This window comes from Protopterus annectens, chromosome 4.part0 (genome assembly GCF_019279795.1).
Source record: "Protopterus annectens isolate FY-2018-M chromosome 4.part0, PAN1.0, whole genome shotgun sequence".
In the NCBI taxonomy this organism is placed as follows: domain Eukaryota; kingdom Metazoa; phylum Chordata; order Ceratodontiformes; family Protopteridae; genus Protopterus; species Protopterus annectens.
Genome location: NC_056733.1, coordinates 1,293,816,337 through 1,293,835,362, shown reverse-complemented (window position 1 = coordinate 1,293,835,362; position 19,026 = coordinate 1,293,816,337). Strand labels below are relative to the sequence as shown.

Here is a 19,026-nt window from a genome sequence, read left to right as displayed (position 1 = left end):
TGATATTTATAAATAATTACCTACCATATCACATAGAGCTGTTCTAAGTATTACTGACAAGCCGTACCTAGTATTGCTTTATACTGACTGTATAAGTTAATAAAAAATCTCATCTCACTCATGGAGCAGTGTGGTGCAATGAAAGACCCTTTACATCTCAGCTGATCTAAAATATCGTGGAAATGAAGTGCCGAGTTATACTGAATGCATTTTGACCCCCCAGCTGGCATTCTTACATGTGATTGTTGTGCATATAATTTGTTTGCATTCAGGCCATTATGTTACCATTAACCTGATGTAATGCGGATGCAGCCAGCAATATGCAAATCAAGGGAATGCACCAAAACTGCAGCTTGGGGAAGGCCTTGAAGTAGAACATACCCTCCTCAATGTAATCTTCAAACATATTGAAATATATTAACAATAAAAGTAATCCCTTATGAAATGCAACAAGAGGCAGTTCTGGGTACTTTGTGAGTGCTGAGAAGAACATTCATATCAAATGACAAAGAGTGAAGCAAAACTAATTTCTTGAGCTTTAATTATGCTCTGACTTAGGAATGGGGTCCATTCCCATCAATCTATGTAAAAACCCAAGCATTTGGAGAAATTAAACCAGCTCAATAATACCAACACCATTGAAGCTGTATATAGTCTTAAAATTATGAAATGCAGCACCTCTATCTTTGACTCAGGCTGCCAACAAAATTTCCTGTATTCTCGTCCTAGAGCCGAATCAATCATATCACTTCTGAATAACTGAATTATGAATGAAACAGAAAGGTGAAACACTACAAATTGAATGACTAATGTACAACAGTTTCAAGTATGGGTGAACATTAATATCCACCAGGTAGCCTATAGACTGGACTTAGAAATAATTCTGGAATAAATTAAGAAATAACTGGAATAAAGTAATAGCAGAAAACATGACTGTTAGTGAAGAGATTGCATATTCATAAATAGAGTTATTGTTAAATTACCATAATCAAAATAATTACATAAAGTAATCATTATAGGTGATAAGCAGAGTGTGAGGGTCATGCAATCTCTTTTTTTTTGTTAGTTACTATACTATGCGTTTCTCTCTCATTGCTAATGAATTTTTAATTGCTTGCATAATTAAATAATATTGTTCACAGGTGAATACAAGAGAGTAAAATGGAAACACTACAAGATGTCTTACTATTTGTATGATACAATAAACTTACTGTGATATTTTGTCAATTTCATAGGCAGCATCAATGGTTCCTTTACCAGCAGCTACAGCTGCACTGAGCAGAAGTCTGGGAAGTCCACTATCAATGCCTTCTTTCTCGAATGCTTTCCGAAGTTCCTAGAACAGATTAAATTCCCAGAAATATCAGGTTGCATCAAAAACAGTGCTACTGCTTAAGATACCTCAAATTCACATTTATTAAATTAGGTTGTAAAGAATCACTTTTGTGATCTATTAAAAATTTTGACACTAAAATCCTTTTTGAAAATCATGCAGGCAGGCCAGAATCATCTTCTTAAGTGGAATACTTGTTTCTACTGTTATCGACTTTATCCTTACACACTCAAGTTCCATATTAGTAAAGGTGGGCAGTTTTATTTCTGAGAATAGCTGAGATCTTGAGAAACAACCCATTATATCATCCTTCTATTTGGTAAGAGCTAATAAAAAGCTAATTATGGAGTTATTCTATTAACAAAATAGACCGCTAAAACATAATTTGATGAACTTTAGTGCAAAAGCAGTGCACGATTTAACAGAAATGTAATGTAGCTTAATGTTTTGGGGAAAACATATGTATATAGTTTCATTTGATGAAATAGATGCAGTTATTGTTTTGTAGTTTTAGTAATTAATTGTCCTGATCCTGTCTGCGTTAATTATTTTTTAGTGTTTACATAAAATAAATGTTTTCCTGATAGTTTTGGATATGGGAATTTCATAACATGGAAAATAGCACAACATACTTCATAAATTACCTTTATATGTGATGTTATAAATTCTGTAGCAGCTCAGCCAGTTATGTTTCATAAAAAATATGGTTTACATTTTCATGGAGTTTTATTCTCTTTATTCCTGCATAAGTAAACTGACTTTATGATTTTTTTTCTCTATCAAAATAGGCAGTAAGGAACACTTTTCTGGAACAAACAATGAATGGGGACACAGTGTTGGACTGGAATCAAGCCGAACAAGAGTTTAGCTGGGATGAAGTAGAGAGGATGCTATCCATAATGCTGATATCCATCAAAAGCAAAAGTAGCAATTAGAATAAAAATTGAGGCCAGGATGGAGGAAGTAAATCCTAAAAGTCTGATAAGCAAAGTGTACAAATTATTGTTAAAGCAGAATGGAAAAATAATGGAGAGGGTGAGGACTGAGTGGTAGAATACCCAAAGCATAATGCTTACAGAAAAGAAGTGGCAAGAAATCTGTTGCATGCCCCTAAAGGGTAAAGGGATGTTTGGATGGAGGTGTTCATATAAATACTTTTATACACCAGCCAGATTAAAATGAAATTTTCTGGGAACATATTTAATTTGTTAGAGGCATAGGGCACAGGAGAAATGCTAGTGGAAGCATATTTTTAATAATCCAAGAAATTAGATGAGTTTAAAGAGGCCCTGCCAAAGAAAGTGACAAAAACAAGAGATGCCAATGAATATTTAAGGGAACCATATGCTGCTGAGTTGGTGTCTAGAAGTCAGGAAAAAATCAATAACAAGAAACTGGAAATCAAGCAAGGTACCCCAAACTGATGAAGTGGTAAAGATTATGTTAATCACAAGATATATGCTAAAGAAGTAAGAAAAGAAAAAAATAAGCAAAAATGCAGTGCAAATAGGCATGATGAGATAAAAAAAAACTACAAAGGGTTTAGCATAAAGAAAGTTGTGCAAAAGGAATGACTCTTGGGTGTCTAACTGAGAAAACAAAAATAGTTAAATGAAAATGTCACTTGAAATGTATGGAATAAAAAATAAATGTCTCTGCAGTAGATGAGGATTCCTCTGGTTTGTCTGTGTACTCTGCATGAGGATTGTGCAAGACATGTGGTTTTTAATAAATTACTTTTAAAAATTGCTTAAATTTAATCCAGCATATGACATATAGTACAGTAACAGGCAAAGGCCAGAAGTATAGAATTTAGGTACTGCGGATACAATGAGAAAAAATTTTATAGGTTCATAGGAGACTACTAGACTTACATCTCAAGAGCTCTTACAAGCCTAGCCAGTTTTACACAGATTTTACCCAAGTTTCTATCCCTAGAGGAAAAGTAACAAGGGACAGCAAGCGGGGTTTTGACAATTTTAAAGACTGCCTCTGTCCATAAGGAACATGGGTGCCACCCCAGGAGTGAATTTGCGATTTCCATCCATTGGCCCAGACTGCAGTTGAATATGGTATGGAAGAGCTCTGCTTTACATAGAGTAGAAAGCCAGTTCCAGAGGAGGGGCAATCTATGGGACACATATCTGTCTCTCCAGCATGATCTATTCATGTAAGAGATCAGGTTTAGATCCTTGGAGTGAGTATCTCTCAAACAGTTAGTTTTTCAAATATGCAACATTTTCATCAGGGCTAGATCCGAGACTGCCTTCTAGGTCAGGCATACATCACCCCTCAGTAATTGGTAGGAAACCGAATACAGTGATAGGTTTTTAATTGGTGTGCATATGACATGTTGTTAAACCCTGTATTTTTTTTGTGGAGAAACCTCTGAGGATGCTGCAACTGTTGCAGGTGCCTGGCAAGGTACATGGCAAAAGGTGCATTGTACTTGATTACTGGTCTGATGAGGGCCAAGTAGAGTGGTACTATGACATCATTAGATCTGGATGACATGACTTTCTGCCGAGTCACATAGAAGGATTTCCTTACCACCATGGACATGTGGTGGTCAAAGTTCAGATTGCTATCTATCTGAGTACCCAGATCTCTTGCCACTGGGTCCACTCTTGGGGGTATTATTAATGTGGTAATTTGCAGAGGTATTGATTTCCCAAATTGTATTATTATGCACTTTTTCACATTTAGTTTGAGGTCATGGCTCTGACACCAATCATTAGTATGTATGAGTACTTTATGTAGGATATCAACATTGTTTGGGGAGTCAGTGATTGCTCCCAACTTGCAGTCATCACCAAGCTTGGTCAGCCAAAGGCTATCTACATTTGTCTTGATATATGAGAAGTATATCCCACACAAGATTAAGTTCAGCCTTTAGCTATGCAGTACTTCACTGGTGCCTGGTCTCTTGCTGGATGTGGATTCCCCAGCTCTAAGAATGTGCCCTATCCATGAGCCATTTCCCAATCCATGTGTTGACTTAGAGGTTTATATCCATATGTGAGTTTATCTATAATACTCAGGTGGGGTATTGTGTCACATGCCTTGGCCAGGTCAAGGTAGGCAGTATGTGCTGACTTATCCTCATCCATGGCCTTGGTGACCTTCTCAAAGAAGTCCACCAGACTGAGCAGGCACCTGCCATTGATGAAGCTGAACTGGGTCAGGTCTAGACTCTGGAGATTTCCTATGTCATTGTTAATCAGGTCTGTGATTATCCTTTCCATAGCCTTGCATATGAGACTAGTAAGATTTATGGGTCAGTAATTTTCTGGGTCCATTGATGGTCCCGCTTTTGCAGACAGATGACTGCTGCTGTCCACTAGTCTACTGGGACAAAGCCTGTCTGGAGACTGTGGTTAAACAGAAATCTGAGTAGGTCTGCTAGGTCATGTTTCAAGATATTTAATAGGCACCCTGGGATTCCATCAGGGCCCATTGATGTCGGGTTTCTTGCTTTGGAGAGCAGAGTGATGACTTCTTCATCTTCCTTTGTGATAACAGGCAAAGGCATGGTAGGAGATTTTTCATGAGGAATGACCAGAGATGATGAGGGAGTGAAATTTGAGCTGAATGTATTGGCCAGCAGGTTTGCTGTTTCTTCTGCCTGAGTATAGGTAGTGCCATCTAAAGCCAACTCAGCACATTGTTGAGTGTTTCCCTTAAGATTTTGGACATAACTAAGAACTGCTTTGTTATAATCCTTTGCTTATAAGTTATTTTAGTCACATATTTAGCTTTTAAAGACTTGACTAGTGCCCTGATTTGCCTGTTGAGACTAATGAGGGATTTTTTCTCTGCTGTGCACCCTCCCTTTTACTTCTACACAGGAATTTCTTCCTTCTGTAGTCTATTTATGCCAGGGGTCTACCAGGGTGACTTGCTTTTCCAGCTAGACCTGGGTTTAGTTTGGTCAGGTACTGTCGTTTCTATGAAGTTGTTTCAGTGGTTGTATAGGGCATTCATGTATACTTCTGCATAGACCTTCATGTTTTTTGGGGATAGTGGGAGCTTTAAAATTATTTATGGTATCACTTAACAGAAGTAATTTGCCTTGGAAAATTTTTTTAGGGTTTTAGGGTTTCATGGGGGTTCTACTGTGACATTTATTTCAAAGAAGACTGATTTATGATCCAGTCTTACTAATAAGGACATTATGCTGGGGAGGGGAGTGCAATGCTCCCCCATGTTTGTAAGTACTATGTCAAGGATATTAAAGCCCTCAGTTGGAGTGCAGACCAGCTGTTCCAGAGCATTTGCACTGACAAAGTCCATAAATTTCTGAGCCTGCATGTTAGTGGTCATGTATGTTTCCCAGTTTATGGAGGGGTAGTTAAAATCACCCATGAGTAGTGTGTTGGGCTGAATACTATGTGATTCTAGTAACTTCAGGTATGGTGACTGATTTTTGTGATTCATGGTTGGGGACCTGTAGCTAATGGTCATATAGTCGGGGATTTTGCCTATGGTCAGCTGGACATGGAGTAGCTCAAGCTAGGCATCCTGCTTGATCAATCTTGAGGTGAGGTTTTTTATGTAAATGGAAACTCCTCCTTTCATTTTTTTTTCTTTTCAGAGTGTGGTCTGAATGTGTGATAGGCATTGTAGCCTTGCACTGCTGGAATGCTTTCCATAGCTTTCTACCACATCTCTGTGATTGCACAGATGTCAGCATTCTCCAAGACAAGGAGAGCTTCCAGAAAGTGCCGTTTCTTGTTAAGACTGCCAGCATTGAGCAATATTACCTTCAGCTTGGCATTAGAAGAATTTGTTATGTTGGTAGGTCTGTTGGTTTGGCATTGCCTAAAAATGGTACTATAGAGATGGCTAATGCCTTAGCCAGTATTTGAAAGCCTAGCATTGGCAGGTGCACACCATCTCTGGGAAAGCAGAGTGGTCTGTCAATCATGTCATTCCAGGCAGACAAATACTGGATCCCCTTGGAGTGACACAAGTAGCTAACCAATTATTGAAGTCAATCATGTTCTGTTTGTAGTGTTGTATCATTCTTGATATGGGTAGGATGCTGCTCAGTGTGAGGCTTATACACACCTGTGACACATATTCAGGGAGGTCCAACATATCTCTCTTCTTATAGTCCAGGGAGGTACATCTCAGGTCATTCACACCCACATGGACTATGATTGAGTTATACTGGTAATTGTGGTTGAGTAACCTAAGTGCCTGCATGAACTGGCAAATCCTGGCATGAACTGACTATAACCTTTTCTTTATCCAGCCTGGTGAGGGGAGTGTCCGTGTGTCTCATGATGGAGTCTCCTATGATCTAGATGTTTGAATGTCTGTTGTTTCACCTGACAGGCTTGTTTGTGGATGCACTGTGATGTGTATTTTTATGTGTAGTGGTTGGTGTTGACTTGATTTTGTTTGCATGTGGTTTCTGATGGCAACATATGGGAGGCCTCTGAAGTTTTGGTAAGTTACTTGTGAGCACCTCCCATATGTGAGTTTATGTGCTGTTAATGAGAGAAATGATGTGTGTATGCTGACAACCTGCCATTTGATTTGTCAGTATGTGACAGTCATGTATTAATTTCTACATCTCTCACATACTGTGCTTGCTTGCTTCAGGATTAAGTGGTTGTCATTATACATGAGACAATTGCTACATTGCCTCAGGATGCCCATGTCCACCAGAATATCCACAGAGATAGCAGAAAAGTGCCTATCCATGACTTCAGGTTTTTTACTATGGGTCTAAACAGGGAAAAGAGTGTCTAGAGTTAACTGGACTGGGATGATAGCACAAGGGCAAAGAATGGATGCTATATTCAGTGAGAACTGCAGCTATCCAACAAGGTGATGCTGCTCTGTGCACAACTCAGATGCTCCTGGAGCAGCAGGGTGACTGGGGAAGGTTGCAGAGATAGTTATTCTAAGGGAAATTTTAATTCAAAAGTGTTTGCATCTATATGGGCACTGCTAATGACTGCTATGTGGAGAGCAGCTTAGTACAAACACTGGGCTTATATAGAATCAGAAAAACAAGTTATACAACAGAAAGGCCTACAGAGCAATCAGGAAAACACACAATAAACTTTCAGTCAGTAGCTCCTAGCACAGATACGTCTACTATAGCATACTTCTGCCACAAGACTGCAGTCAGAAAACCCTCTTAATGTAAAAATCCTGGCTTTAGAGCTTAAGTGCAAGGAAAACATGCAACCTAGATACTACCATCCTGTAAAGCTAGGAGACATGAAGTAATTAAGTATCACAGCAGCAGCGGAAACAGTTCAGATTTTAAACACTGCTAAAGAGTGAGAAACGTAACAAGTAATATAGGATTCTTATGAATTACAGTAAAACTAATCAGCATAAGGGCAAAATGATAATTATTTTCTCTCTTTAGCAGCTGATGGTTTTAGATGCAGCAGATTCTCTCTAAATCTTAAGCGAAGTAGCCAGACTAAGAGCAGCTCTAAGGAATTGAGCACAAACTTGTGCAAATACTGGGCTTATATAGAATTAGAAAAATAAGTTTTGCAACAGCAAGGCCTACAGACCACTCAGACCAGCAGCCCCAAGCTCAGATATGTTTACTACAGCACACTTCTGCCACAAGAGTGCAGTCAGAATATCATTGCACCATAAAAATTCTGGTTTTAGAGCTGAAGTGTAGGTAAACCACACAATCTGGACACTAGAGTCCTGTAAAACTAGCAAGCACAATGTAATTAAGTACTACAGCAACAGTTCAGTGTGAAAAATGTAACAAATGATACAGGATTCCTATGAAATGCAGTAAAAATAATCATCAGAAATGCAAAATGATACTTATTTTCATTCTTATATCAGCTGATGGCTTTAGATGCAGCAGATTCTCTATAATTCTCAGGTGAAGTAGCCAACCAAGAACAGCTCTGAGGAATTAAAGAATAACTCAGTGTAATATTGTACATTATACAATGACTGGCTATTAGTATTCCAAAATGTGCATGCTGATTGGCCAGCTCAACCAGTGTGCCCATTGTAATTCCGACAATATGCCAACGGAAATGATCCGGTCGCCCAGACTTATTTTCCATTGGTATATTGTCCAAGTTTTAATTTTTGCTATTAAAAAAAAAGAAATAAATAAAGCTGTAATCCCAACTCCACACATATGAGAAAGACAGCCTGAAGAAAATACAAAGAAAATCAGGTACGTTATATAAAATTAAATACACGTATCTGATTTCCCTTGTATTTTCTTCAAGCTGTCTTTCTCGTATGTGCGGAGTTGGGACTGCAGCTGTCCTACCCCTAAATTGCCCCAAACTATTTTTTTAAATAAAAAAAAAAAAAAAAAAAGAAAGAAAAACGGAGCAACGGAGATCTTCTTTTCTCCATTGCTTACTTTCCGAAGCACTGATGTACTGGGTATGCATGGGGACGCAAGTCCCATACACATGCACAGTACATCAAAAAAAGCAAAGGATCTCTATGAGCCATGGAAGGACAGCAAGGAACCATTATACAAGGACATTATTTAATAAACATATTTTTTTTCTTAAATAATGTCATTGTATAATAGCAATAACCCATGTCTGGGTGTGGGCAATGCTGGATTTACTGATAGTTGTCTTTGTTTGGCCACTCGGGCTTCACCCTCGTGACCAAACCACACCAACCATGGGTAAATCCAGCATTACCCACACTCAGATGTGGGTTATTGCTATAAGATACTTCAGAACTTTGGGAGAGATTTACAAAAACACTTAGGTTCATAGGTAGGTACTAGGCAATCGGCCCTAGGGCCCAAACAAGCCCAGCCAAAAAATGTACCCTGGCTTTCGCCACCCAAGAAATTTATTTTCCTGTGCCCCTGTCAAGCAGAGCCACAGAAGTGATTCCCGGGGTGAATTTCCCATTTCCCATCCAATCATTAAGATTTTTCTTGAAGAGTGCTAATGAGGAGCTCTGTTTGACATAGATAGGTAGTCTGTTCCAGAGTATGAGAAGTCTCTGGGACAGGAATCTATCTCTCCAGTATGTTCTGTTTATTGTGGTGACAAGGTTTAGGTCCCTAGAGCCTGTAGCTCAGAGGGATTGGGATTTCTTTAAGTGGAGCATGTCCAACAGCTCTGGGTTTGACATAGCTTTGTATGTTAGGCATAGATCGCCCTTGAGCAGGCGATTTGCGATGGAGTAAAGCTGTAGTTTTTTGAGATGGTCTGCATAGGGCATCTGTTTGAGGCCAGTAATCCTCTTTGTGAGGTATTTCTGTGGTCTTTACAGTTGTAGATGTCTTGTGAGGTACATACCAAAAGGGGCGTTGTACTCTATAATGGGTCTAATGAGTGATGAGTAGAGGGGAACAATGACCTCTTTTTTTCTGGATGAGAATCCTTTTGTGATGAGATGAGCCATATAGAAGGATTTCCTGACCACTGTGGCAATGTGATTATCAAAGGGGAGACTACTGTCCACCTGTGTCCCAAGGTCTCTTATCACATTTTCAGCATTAAGTAGACTACCAACTATGTGGTAGTTCACGGGTACAGAGTTTTTACCAAAGGGGATGACAATACACTTTTTGGCATTGAGCTTCAGGCCATGGCTTTGACACCAGGTATCTGTCTCAGTGAGGCACTTTTGTAGTTTGTCCACATCATTAGGAGTTTCGATTATGGCTCCTAGTTTGCAGTCATCTGCAAACTTTGTTAGCCAAAGACCTTCTGTGTTGGCCTGCATTTCACAGAAGTGGATACCAAACAGGAGTGGACCCAGGACTGAACCCTGTGGTACTCCACTTGTCACTGGTCTGATGTCGGATTTGGAATCCGCTACTTTCACAGTGTGGGTTCTGTTCATGAGCCAGTTGGCAACCCATCTTGTGACATAGGGATTTATACCTAGTTTAGTGAGCTTATCTATAATTCCAGAGTGGGGGATGGTGTCAAAAGCCTTGGCGAGATCTAGATAAGCTGTGTGAACCATTTTACCCTCATCTATGGCTTTGGTGACTGCTTCAAAGAAGTCAATCAGGTTTAGGAGACATGATCTGCTTTTACAAATCCAAACTGGGTAGGGTCCAGAGTTTGGAGATTACCAATGTCTTTGTTTATGAGTTCCACGATGATACGTTCCATGGCCTTGCAGACCAGGCTCATCAGGCTAATGGGGCGGTAGTTCCCAGGGTCCGTCGTGGCTCCCCTTTGTGGAGTGGGATAACCGTTGAGGTGAGCCATTCAGTGGGTACAAAGCCTGAGGTGAGGCAATGATTGAACATGGTACTTAGGTAGGGTGCCACTTCATTCTGTAGTTCATGTAGAACGCAGCCTGGGATATTGTCAGGTCCCATGGATGCTGTGTTCTTGGCTTTGGAGAGTGTGTTTTTTACCTGTGCAGCCGTGATTATAGGAACTTTGCATTCTTCCGGTATAGAGATGGGCCCTCTAGGGGGTGAGAGGGAGGTAAAGTTAGCACTGAACCTGTCTGCTAGGATGTTGGCAATATCAGTTGGTTCTGTATATTTAGTGCCATTGTGCTGTAACTCAGAGCAGATCTGAGTGTTCCCATTTAGATTCTTGACATAGCTATAGAATGCTTTGTGGTTGTTTTTAGAGTCAGTGGCAATTTTGTTTTCGTAACTAGCTTTGGAGGATTTTATGAGGGATCTCAGCTTCTTACTGAGGTTGACCAGGGAGTTCCTCCAGTCATGGGATTTTACTCTTTTTTGCAACAGTTTCTTTCTTCTGTTGTAGAGTTTGTTTATGGCAGGTGACCACCAGATTGGCTTCCTTTTTTTGGAGGATAACATCTTGGTTCTATTAGGGATAGCATGATCCATGCACTCGTGTAAGTGCTTATAAAGTGCATTTGTGTAGGATTCGGCAGTCATATCTCTATTGTCTGTCTGCCTGGGTGTCATGAAGTTTGCCACTTCTGTCTTAAGAAGTGTGAAGTTGGCTTTGGAGAAGTTTTTTACGATAGTTTCCCTAATTGGGGCTGGGGGTGGGATGTGGATGTCTAGGCTGATTAGCTTGTGGTCGGATCTGACCAACGAGGAATTGACCTCTGGTGTGGAACACCGGTTTCCCATGTTGGTAATGACCAGGTCTAGGATATTGCTGCCCCTGGTGGGGGTGTGAATAAGTTGATCCAAGGCGTTGGAATTTATGAATTCTAGAAAACGTTGAGCAAAAGAGTTGGTACATGAGTAGTTTTCCCAGTTAATGGTGGGGTAGTTGAAATCACCCATTATTAGGGTGTTGGGTTGTACCCTAATACTTTCCAGTGTATCAAGAATTGAGGAGTGTGAATCCTGGGGCATGGTGGGGGGTCTGTAGCAAGCTACAATTTGGATTTAGAGTTAGTTGCACTTGGATAATCTCGGATGCATTATGCTGTGCAACTAGCCTGGAGGTGTGGATATCCTTAATGAATATGGACATGCCTCTGCCTTTAGTGCTTCTTTCTGGGTTAGGTGGCCAAAAGGTGTGGTATGAATTGAAGCCTGGTAATGCAGGGGTGCTCTCTGGAGCTTTGAACCAGGTCTCTGTCACTGCACAGATGTCAATGTTCTCCATTTTAAGGAGTGCCTCGAGTGAGTGCATTTTGAGGTTTAGACTTCTAGCATTGAGTAGCATTACCCTCTGATTTTGCTTGCTTGTACCTGCTACAGTGGTGAATTTGTCATTTGAACCTTGCCTAAAAAGGCACTATAGGGGTGGCAAGAGCCTTAGCCAGTATCCGGAATCCTAAGGGCGACAGGTGCAGGCCATCTCTGGCAAAGCATCGTGGACTGTTGATCATGTCGTCCCAGGCAGACAAATACTGGATCCCCTTAGAATGACACCAGAAGCTTAGCCAATTGTTGAAGTCAATCATTTTGTCCTTGTACTGTGGTATCATTCTGGGTGATGGCAGGATGCTACTCAGGGTTAGAGTCATACCTGCCTGGGATACAAGATCGGAGATCTCCTCCATGTCTCTTTTCATGTAGTCCAGGGAGGTACATCTCAGGTCATTCACACCAACATGGACAATGACAGTGTCATATTTGTACTTATTGTGGAGTGACCTGAGTGCATGCATTATGTGGTGGATCCTGGCACCTGACAGGCAGCTGACAGTAACTTTCTCCTTGTTTAGTCTAGTGAGTGGAACATCAGTGTGCCTGACTATAGAGTCACCTATGACCAGAGTGTTGGGTATGTTGTTATGCCTTATGGGCTTTATAGCATTACCTTCAGAAAAGTCAGTAGATAGATCTTTCTCCATTGTTGTAGTTATTAACTTATACTTTGGGGGCAGTGTTGTTTATTATTTATGCATCTGGCTGGCTGTTGATCTGTAACACTTAATCTGACCTCTGGGACAGCCAACTTTTGAAGGAGTTTCTAAACATGGCATTATTGTGCAATGATCTTAGAGTGTGTGGTAGTAATGTGCAGGGCAGTAGATCCATGATTTTCAAAAGCCCTTTAAGATGTGTCTAGTGTGAAAGTGTTCTACTGAATAGTGTGACATTATTTATTTGCAGTGGTCATAGTGAGCAGGGTTTCACAAAAAAGTAACTTATGAATGAAGGTACACAGTAGATGGGTGGTTTTAAAATCAGGTGGAAGCTAGTGAGTCTTTCTAAAAGAGAGAGAAAGAGATACTGATATTCTTTTGATCCAAAGGCAGAAATGAACAAACCTAATTTGCTGTCTTGTAGTCTCTCTGTTTAAAGGTAGCTGAAGTGTAAAAATTTATAGGTTGCCATTTTGTTTATAGCAGGCATTATAGGCCGATTTCAAAAGACTTGCTGTCAGTGTTAAATGACTTACTGCTGTGTAAGTCACTTACAATGAGAGCAAGTCTTTTGAAATGTGTACCCCCACATAAACCTATGCTGAAGTCCCTTACACTGTTTGCCAGTCTTGAGATAGCCCTTACAAAGCTTTTGCTAAATTTTAACTTATCAGTGGCTTTGATTACTGTTTATGTAGTGTGATGACAGAAAAAAATGCATGGGTCACGTCTGCCCTTTGAAAAGTTATTGAATTCTGCTATGAGATATTTAAAAAAAGCTGATCAAGCATGGTGGGTATCTTTTATTTGACAGGCATAGATATTACTTTACTGGACTGCATATATGAACTATATTTTGGTCTGATTCTGCAAGGCTTGTGGATTATCACTTTTGGAAATAAGCTGTTTTTGATTTGTTTATGACTGTATCATATTATTATTATGGGTACTTGATGAAACTCCAATGATTAGATGGAATACATGCTTGATTCTTCAGTGCACACTCACACTGTATTATTTAAACAGGTCTTGCACAGAGTACTTGGCAAAAAATCTGTGGAGAGTCACTTTTCATATAGTCTGGATTTATGACTGATTCTGGTTAAATACCATGTATTAAACTCTACATATTTTGTTTGTAGTCAAATATAAATTCATTGGAGGATTATTTATAAATCTGGTTGGATTGTGATAATGTAGAACAAACTATTATTCTGGTATTGCAATAGCAACTAAACAAGAAAGGAAAACACTAACCTTTGCCTAGAGATTGAACTCTGGAAACCTCCCTATCACTGCCTGGTTCAGTGTGTGTGTGTGTGTGTGTGTGTGTGTGTGTGTGTGTGTGTGTGTGTGTGTGTGTGTGTGTGTGTGTGTGTGTGTATGTGTGTGTGTGTGTGTGGGGGGGCAGATTCTGGGCTCAGTCTGCATGCAGGTAAAAGTCAGTGTTTTCCTTTATTTTAGATTCTCATAATGTTAAATTGTCTTACACTATGTAGGTTTATTTTTTTTCCTTATGAAAGATCAGCTAGGTCTCTCTCAATATTATTATGTAGCTTTTATTTCAAGAAAAGAAACATCTGCCCCAGGATTCAATAAAGCCTACACAGTCATTTTTCACCATGTGCACGTCATGCCACAGGCAGTTTTAGATTCAATAAGGGCCCTGTAGAGGAGCGCACTCCAGCTCAAACCAAGTAAACACAGAGGCATGCTAATTTCAATATAAGCAGCTGAACTGCATGCTAGTCAATGAATTCAACACAGTGGAGCTCTTCAACAAATTATAAAGCATTCGTGTAGACTCCATGCAAGTTTTTCTTACGAATTCCAAAAGTTTTGGAATACAACAATGGAAAGGAGTCTACACTCTCTAGGCCAAGAAGGAAAAGAGTTTTCAGGCCCCATTTAACTTAAACACCATAATGAGACACACACTCAAACCAGAAATATCATAGAAATATCATAGAGCGTGTGGCTGGGCTGCTGATGTCACTGTTCCAGTGCCTAGATACATCTGGGGAGCCCTACAGTACAGTCTTTGGATATGTACAGAAATATTCACAGTATGTCCCATGTTACACAGCATAATCTTGAGGAAAAAGCTTCAGCAGGATCAGCAAGGGAAGAGGCACACATCCCACCACCAATGCCATGGTCATCACAGCCACAGGCAGATGGGGAGCCAGAGGGGGAAACCACCAGCTGCTGCGGGTGTAGGCAGATGTAGGCATGCTCAGTATGCCAAGAGACAATGCTTTGCACACACAGTTACCACCTAGGAGTCTAGAACCTTTTTCCTACTCACATACATATAGTAACATTGATGCCAGGCAACTCACAGAACCATTACCTCCCCTTCTATTGGCTATGTACTGTTTGCATCAGTCAGACTCAGCCCTGAACTACAACCATGTCAATGCAAGGTAAGTCTTGAACCTGGAGTGTATTGTGTAATAATATGAATGAGTGGCATATCCTTGTATCACACTCACTGGTACTATAAGCAAGTAAAAGTTGAGAGATTGGTACAGTAATGATCTTAACATGTGACAGCAGAGACTTGTGTGACTTATATGTATTGATTATTAAGTAGTAGGCCTCAGGCATCAAAGATTCACATAGTCATACCCCTTATAAGTAGTGATGGCAACTGCATGGCCCAGTTTAGCACCATATATTTGTAATGAAATTAATTAAAGAGATAGGTTAGAAAGTAAAGCTACACATTCAAGCTTCTTACTTCACAACCATCACAACATCAGTCACAATAAAGTTGGGAATTTTGATGCTATTAATTGTGTGACTTTCCTAGGCCAATATAAGTCAAAGGTAAAATTACCAGTTCAACACCACAAATGCAGATATACTAAGCACTTTAAGTCAAGTATGCACCATGGCCATTAGACACAAAGCTTATGTATCCTTGAATCCAAAAGATAGAAAACAGGGATATGGCACAGTTATCATCATTTGCACAGGGTGTTGTGTGGGGGAGCAGGAAGCCTAGGGTAACACAAAAGGTCGGTGAGTGCATGTAAGTAAGAAACAGAAGCCAGCAGACATCTGGATAAACCAACAAATGGCCAGTGAGACAAAATGAGTTTGAAGCTGCACTGCTGAACCACATAACTGTTGGATGTGTGTCTGTAGGGGTCCTCCAAATGAAATTGGACACAGCCAAGCTCTGTGCTGGGTCTACTTCTTGGTATGTCAGACAGGTTTGAGCCACGATTGGTAGAGGTGTCCCTGACCATGAGGACTGGCTCTGCCAGGAGTTGAACTGGCATATCCATGCCCACAATTAGATGCACTGCTGCTACCTGAACATGACCGAGGTCTGCTGGATGAGCTCCCTTCACGGGGATGCTCAGGACCATGACCCCATGGCATGCCATGTCTGAGTGTGGACAGCACACTCACTGACAGTGCAGTGGAAGTACTGCCACTATGGGAGCATGATCGGGCATGGCCACATTGGCTGATAGCAGATGATGTGGCTGACCTACACCCATGAGGATGCCTTTCCCCTCCCAGCAGACATTCCGTCACAGACAACAAACGTTCCATGACAGACACCCCTCATTCCAACATATCATTCATCCGATCCATGGAAAAAGCAACACAGTGGAGGCATTTATGCAAGTCAGCCTGCACCACATCTACAACCCTAACTATTTGGGAATGTGCCTGTGCCTCTGGGATGGCCCTAAACATACATTAAGTGACACGGGAAGAGATCTGCACCAGGTGGAGGAAGGACAGCAGGCCCAAAAGAACAGGAAAATGACACACTTTGCTAACAAATCATCTTTGAAATGCTAAAAGTTCTATATAAATGAACTTTCCCTGAAACATTTGTCCATATTTATCACACAGCATTTCATTTTCATGTATTGGCAATCATGCATACCTCTGAAATGGCTTGACAAACATGCCCATGCCATCAGTACACTTCTAACTAACGTATACAGATAAAAGTATAAAAGCCTTTGCTTCAGAAATTTCTTAAATACATTCTAGCATATGCAGTATGTAGCTGACCAAATGGAAGCATACCTTCTGAAGTTCAGTACTCCTCTTTACACATATATACTGAAGAAATAGGGTTATGTGCAGTCTTTCCTACATAGACAACTCTCCTACCATCGATTTGCATAGATACATGGTTGCCTTTCTATATGGTGCAGATTCAGGGCTATTAGCACTGTGAATATGCAAATGAGGTGTGAACTCATTCGAATTACTGAATCCCAAAAACTTGGATCTGTGTAGGATATGGAAACATAGTGCAGGCACTCATTCAGTGTTTGTTTTTAATGGATTCTAACTGTGACTAATTAGTGTTTGGGAGAAAGAAAACACAACAGCACTGCAGGCTGCCTTACTTCTAGTGGGTGTGTTAGGTTAGGTTATATCTACAAAGTGTTAGATGTAAGTTTGGAAATGTAAGTAAGCAGCACAATAGTCACAAATTGTGTTCCTTAACATCTAACCTGCCCTTTCACCATGGAAATCCACATCTCACTCACCCCCCCCCCCACCACAAAGGTATCCACCATGAAAAACTTCTCCAAAGCTGACTTTTGACTCCTAAAAACAGAGGTGGCTAACTTCATGGTACCCATGCCAATGGAAAATAGATGCATGATTGCCGAATCTTACACCAATGCACTGTATGAACACATACACAAATGCATGGAACTAGCCATACCCAGCAGAACCAAGATACTCTCCTCCAAAAAAAGGAAGCCAGTCTGATGGTCCCCTGCCATTAATAAACTCTACAACAGAAGGAAGAAACTGTTGCAGAAACAGGTGAAGTCCCAATACTGGAAAAATTGCCTTATTAGCCTCAACAAAAAGTTGAGATCCCTCACCAAAACCTCCAAAGCCAGCTAGGAAGGCAGAATTGCAGCAAACACTAAAAACAACCACAAAGTCTTCTATAGTTATATCAAGAATCTCCATGGCAATACCCAGATTTGCTCTGAGTTACTGCACAATGGTACCTCCTATACTGAGCCAACAGCTATTGCCAACATACTGGCTGACAGATTCAGTGCCAACTTTACCCCTCACTCCCCCCTAAAAGACCAATCTCAATACCGGAAGAATGCCAAGTACCCAGCATTACTGCAGCACAGGTTAAAGCTGCATTGTCTAAGGCCAAGAATACAGCTTCCATGGGATCCGACAGTATCCCTGGCTATGTTCTACATGAATTACAAAGTGAACTGGCACCACATATGTATGCTCTGTTCACTCACAGCCTCACCTCAGGCTTTGTCCCTACTAAATGGTGCACTGCTGCAGTCATCCTTCTCCATAAAGGAGAAGTGACTACAGACCCTGGAAATTATCACCCCATTAGCCTGATGAGTCTGATATGTAAGGCTATGGAGTGCATCATCATGAACCTAATTAACAAGGATACAGGGAATCTCCAAACTCTAGATCCCACACAATTCGGTTTTGTGAAAGGTAGATCATGTCTGCTCAGCCTGGTTGACTTCTTTGAGTCAGTCACCAGAGTAGTGGATGAAGGTAAGGCAGTTCATACAGCCTACCTTGACCTGGCCAAGGCCTTTGATACTATTCCTCACTCAGGAATTATTGATAAACTCAGCAAACTAGGCATAAAAACCTATATCGTTAGTGGGTTGCAAACTGGCTCACAGACAGATCCCACAGTGTGAAAGTAGTGGACTCCAAGTCAGACTGCCAACCAGTCATGAGTGGAGTCCCACAGGGATTGGTCTTGGGTCCTCTCCTGTTTGGCATCTACTTCTTAGAAGTCCAGGCCAACATGGAGGGACTCTGACTGACCAAATTCACAAACAACTGCAAGCTGGGAGCCATTATTAACTCCCCAAGTGAGGCAGACATCCTACAGAAAGGCCTCATTGAGACCAATGACTGGTGTTGAAACCATGGCCTTAAGCTTAATGCCAAAAAATGCGTCATCATCCCCTTTGGGGAAAACTCAGTTCCCACTAATTACCACATCGATGGGAGCCCACTGAACACTGAAGGCATTATAAGAGATTTGGGGACACAGGTTGACAGCAACCTTCTTTCAACCACCACATTGCCACTGTGGTCAGAAAGTCCTTCTATGTGGCACATCTCATTACCAAGGGTTTTGGATCCAGGAAGAAAGAGGTCATTATTTCTCTCTACTCTTCCCTCATTAGACCAGTAATGTCCCATTTGGCATGTACCTCACTAGACACCTGCAACAACTGGAGAGGCCACAAAAGTACCTCACGAAGAGGATCCTAGGCCTTAAACATGTTCTACATGGACAGACTCAAAGAACTCCAACTATTCTCTGTCTCATATCGTCTACTAAGAGGTGATCTCTGCTTGACTTACAAAGCCGCCTTACAAAGCCATGTCTGACCCAGCTCTGTTAGAAATACTACATC

The 19,026-nt window shown here is 40.8% G+C and overlaps 1 protein-coding gene across 1 annotated transcript in view; it reads right to left on the bottom strand.

Moving 5' to 3' along the window:
- Positions 1-19,026, bottom strand: part of LOC122799843 — a 118,660-nt gene that overhangs the window by 31,417 nt on the left and 68,217 nt on the right. Inside the window, exon 6 of the mRNA XM_044069173.1 lies at positions 1,212-1,336. Coding sequence (XP_043925108.1) covers positions 1,212-1,336 — 125 coding nt within the window. The remainder of the gene's footprint in view (positions 1-1,211; positions 1,337-19,026) is intronic.